The sequence below is a fragment of the Pteropus vampyrus genome, unplaced genomic scaffold (assembly GCF_000151845.1).
Source record: "Pteropus vampyrus isolate Shadow unplaced genomic scaffold, Pvam_2.0 Scaffold89, whole genome shotgun sequence".
Classification (NCBI taxonomy): Eukaryota; Metazoa; Chordata; class Mammalia; order Chiroptera; family Pteropodidae; genus Pteropus; species Pteropus vampyrus.
In genome coordinates this window covers 5989802-5991431 of record NW_011888870.1, presented here as the reverse complement: position 1 = coordinate 5991431, position 1630 = coordinate 5989802, and the positions used below count along the sequence as shown (strand labels likewise).

Genomic DNA, 1630 nt, shown 5'->3' with positions numbered 1-1630 from the left:
TGTTAGGATAAGAATTTATGCAAAGAGGAGTTCTGGGGATGTCACCAGTACATTCAACACACATTTACTTCTCTACTAAGTGCTCAGGGCTGTTCTAGCTACTGGGGATAAAGATTGAGGGCCTCAAGAGTTAATTTTTAAAAAAAATCTTTTATAAGTGTACCATTTAGAAGCAATCATGTTTTTTTATTTTGTTATGGGGACCCTGGTATTCGAATTTGTCTGCCTGTGTGCCCTAGCCCAAAAGAAACACCAGGAGTTTACAATATAGAAAGTAAAATAGTTTAATATTGACGTAGATATTTAGAGAGTTAATACCCTAAGACCTGGCTCTCCAATGGCATGTAGGTTACAGATTATGTAGGACAAAATCAAAAGTCAAGGGCTGTTAGGGGTTCGAGGTCATGCTGGGAAATGATTGGTCAGAGGTGAGGTAAGCGTAATAAACCATTTCTTCCGGTGGAGGTCTGCTCTGGCATCTCTCTATTTTCATGGAAAAGTAGCCAGGGGGTCTTTCTACCTTCCAGCTCAGTGTCTGAAACATAATTTAGGTCAAGATGCTATCTTTAGGCTGCCAGAGGTCCAGACCTCGTGACAATTAGTCAAGTCCGGGCTATTGTCTTCTGCTGCCTTCCGGGTTGCTGATTACCTAGGGGAGACGCTAGGCTATGAGGGGGTAGAGAGAGAGCTATGATTTCTAGAGCTAGGATTCAAAGCTAAATTTAATTAAAGTCATAACGACCCTCATTTTCAATTTTGGTGTCATTCCTTGGAGCCTTAATTCTTAAACAAATAGATGCCCTGCACAACTTGGTCTTCCGACTTTGCTTGTTAGTTTAGCATCTTCTGTGCCTTTAAAAGTCTGGGAAGGGTGTTGATGGTGCATACTTTAAAGATAAGTCGTAGGGTGCAGGCGATGGGGACTGGTCCCATCGGGCCTGCCTGATGGTAGCCCTGTCCTCTCCTCCCTGACCGCAGATAGCGAGCTGGTACTGCCCGACTGCCTGCGGCCGCGTTCCTTCACCGCCCTGCGGAGGCCGTCACTGCGACGTGAGGCCGACGACGCGCGCCTCTCTGTGAGCCTGTGCGACCTCAACGTGCCCGCTGCGGACAGCGACGAGGCCACGCTAGCCGTCGGCTGCCCTATCCCGCAGAACTCGCTCAACTCGCAGCACAGCCGCGCGCTCCCCGCGCAGCTCGACGGTGACCTGCGCTTCCATGCGCTGCGCGCGGGCGCGCACGTCCGGATCCTGGACGAGCAGACGGTGGCGCGCCTGGAGCACGGGCTCGTCTTCACCAGCCGGCCCGTGCATGTGGCCGAGACCATCTTCGTCAAGGTCACGCGCTCGGGCGGCGCGCGGCCCGGCGCGCTCTCCTTCGGCGTCACCACGTGCGACCCTGGCACGCTGCGGCCCGCCGACCTGCCTTTCAGCCCTGAGGCCCTAGTGGACCGCAAGGAGTTCTGGGCCGTCTGCCGCGTGCCCGGGCCTCTGCACAGTGGTGACATCCTGGGCCTGGTGGTCAACGCCGACGGCGAGCTGCACCTCAGCCACAACGGCGCCGCCGCGGGCATGCAGCTGTGCGTGGACGCCTCACAGCCGCTCTGGATGCTCTTCGGCCTGCACGGGGC

At 54.5% G+C, this 1630-nt stretch overlaps 1 protein-coding gene across 1 annotated transcript in view; it reads left to right on the top strand.

Moving 5' to 3' along the window:
• NEURL1 (neuralized E3 ubiquitin protein ligase 1) overlaps nt 1-1630 on the top strand; it is a 72682-nt gene that overhangs the window by 64439 nt on the left and 6613 nt on the right. Inside the window, exon 4 of the mRNA XM_011363794.2 lies at nt 979-1337. Coding sequence (XP_011362096.1) covers nt 979-1337 — 359 coding nt within the window. The remainder of the gene's footprint in view (nt 1-978; nt 1338-1630) is intronic.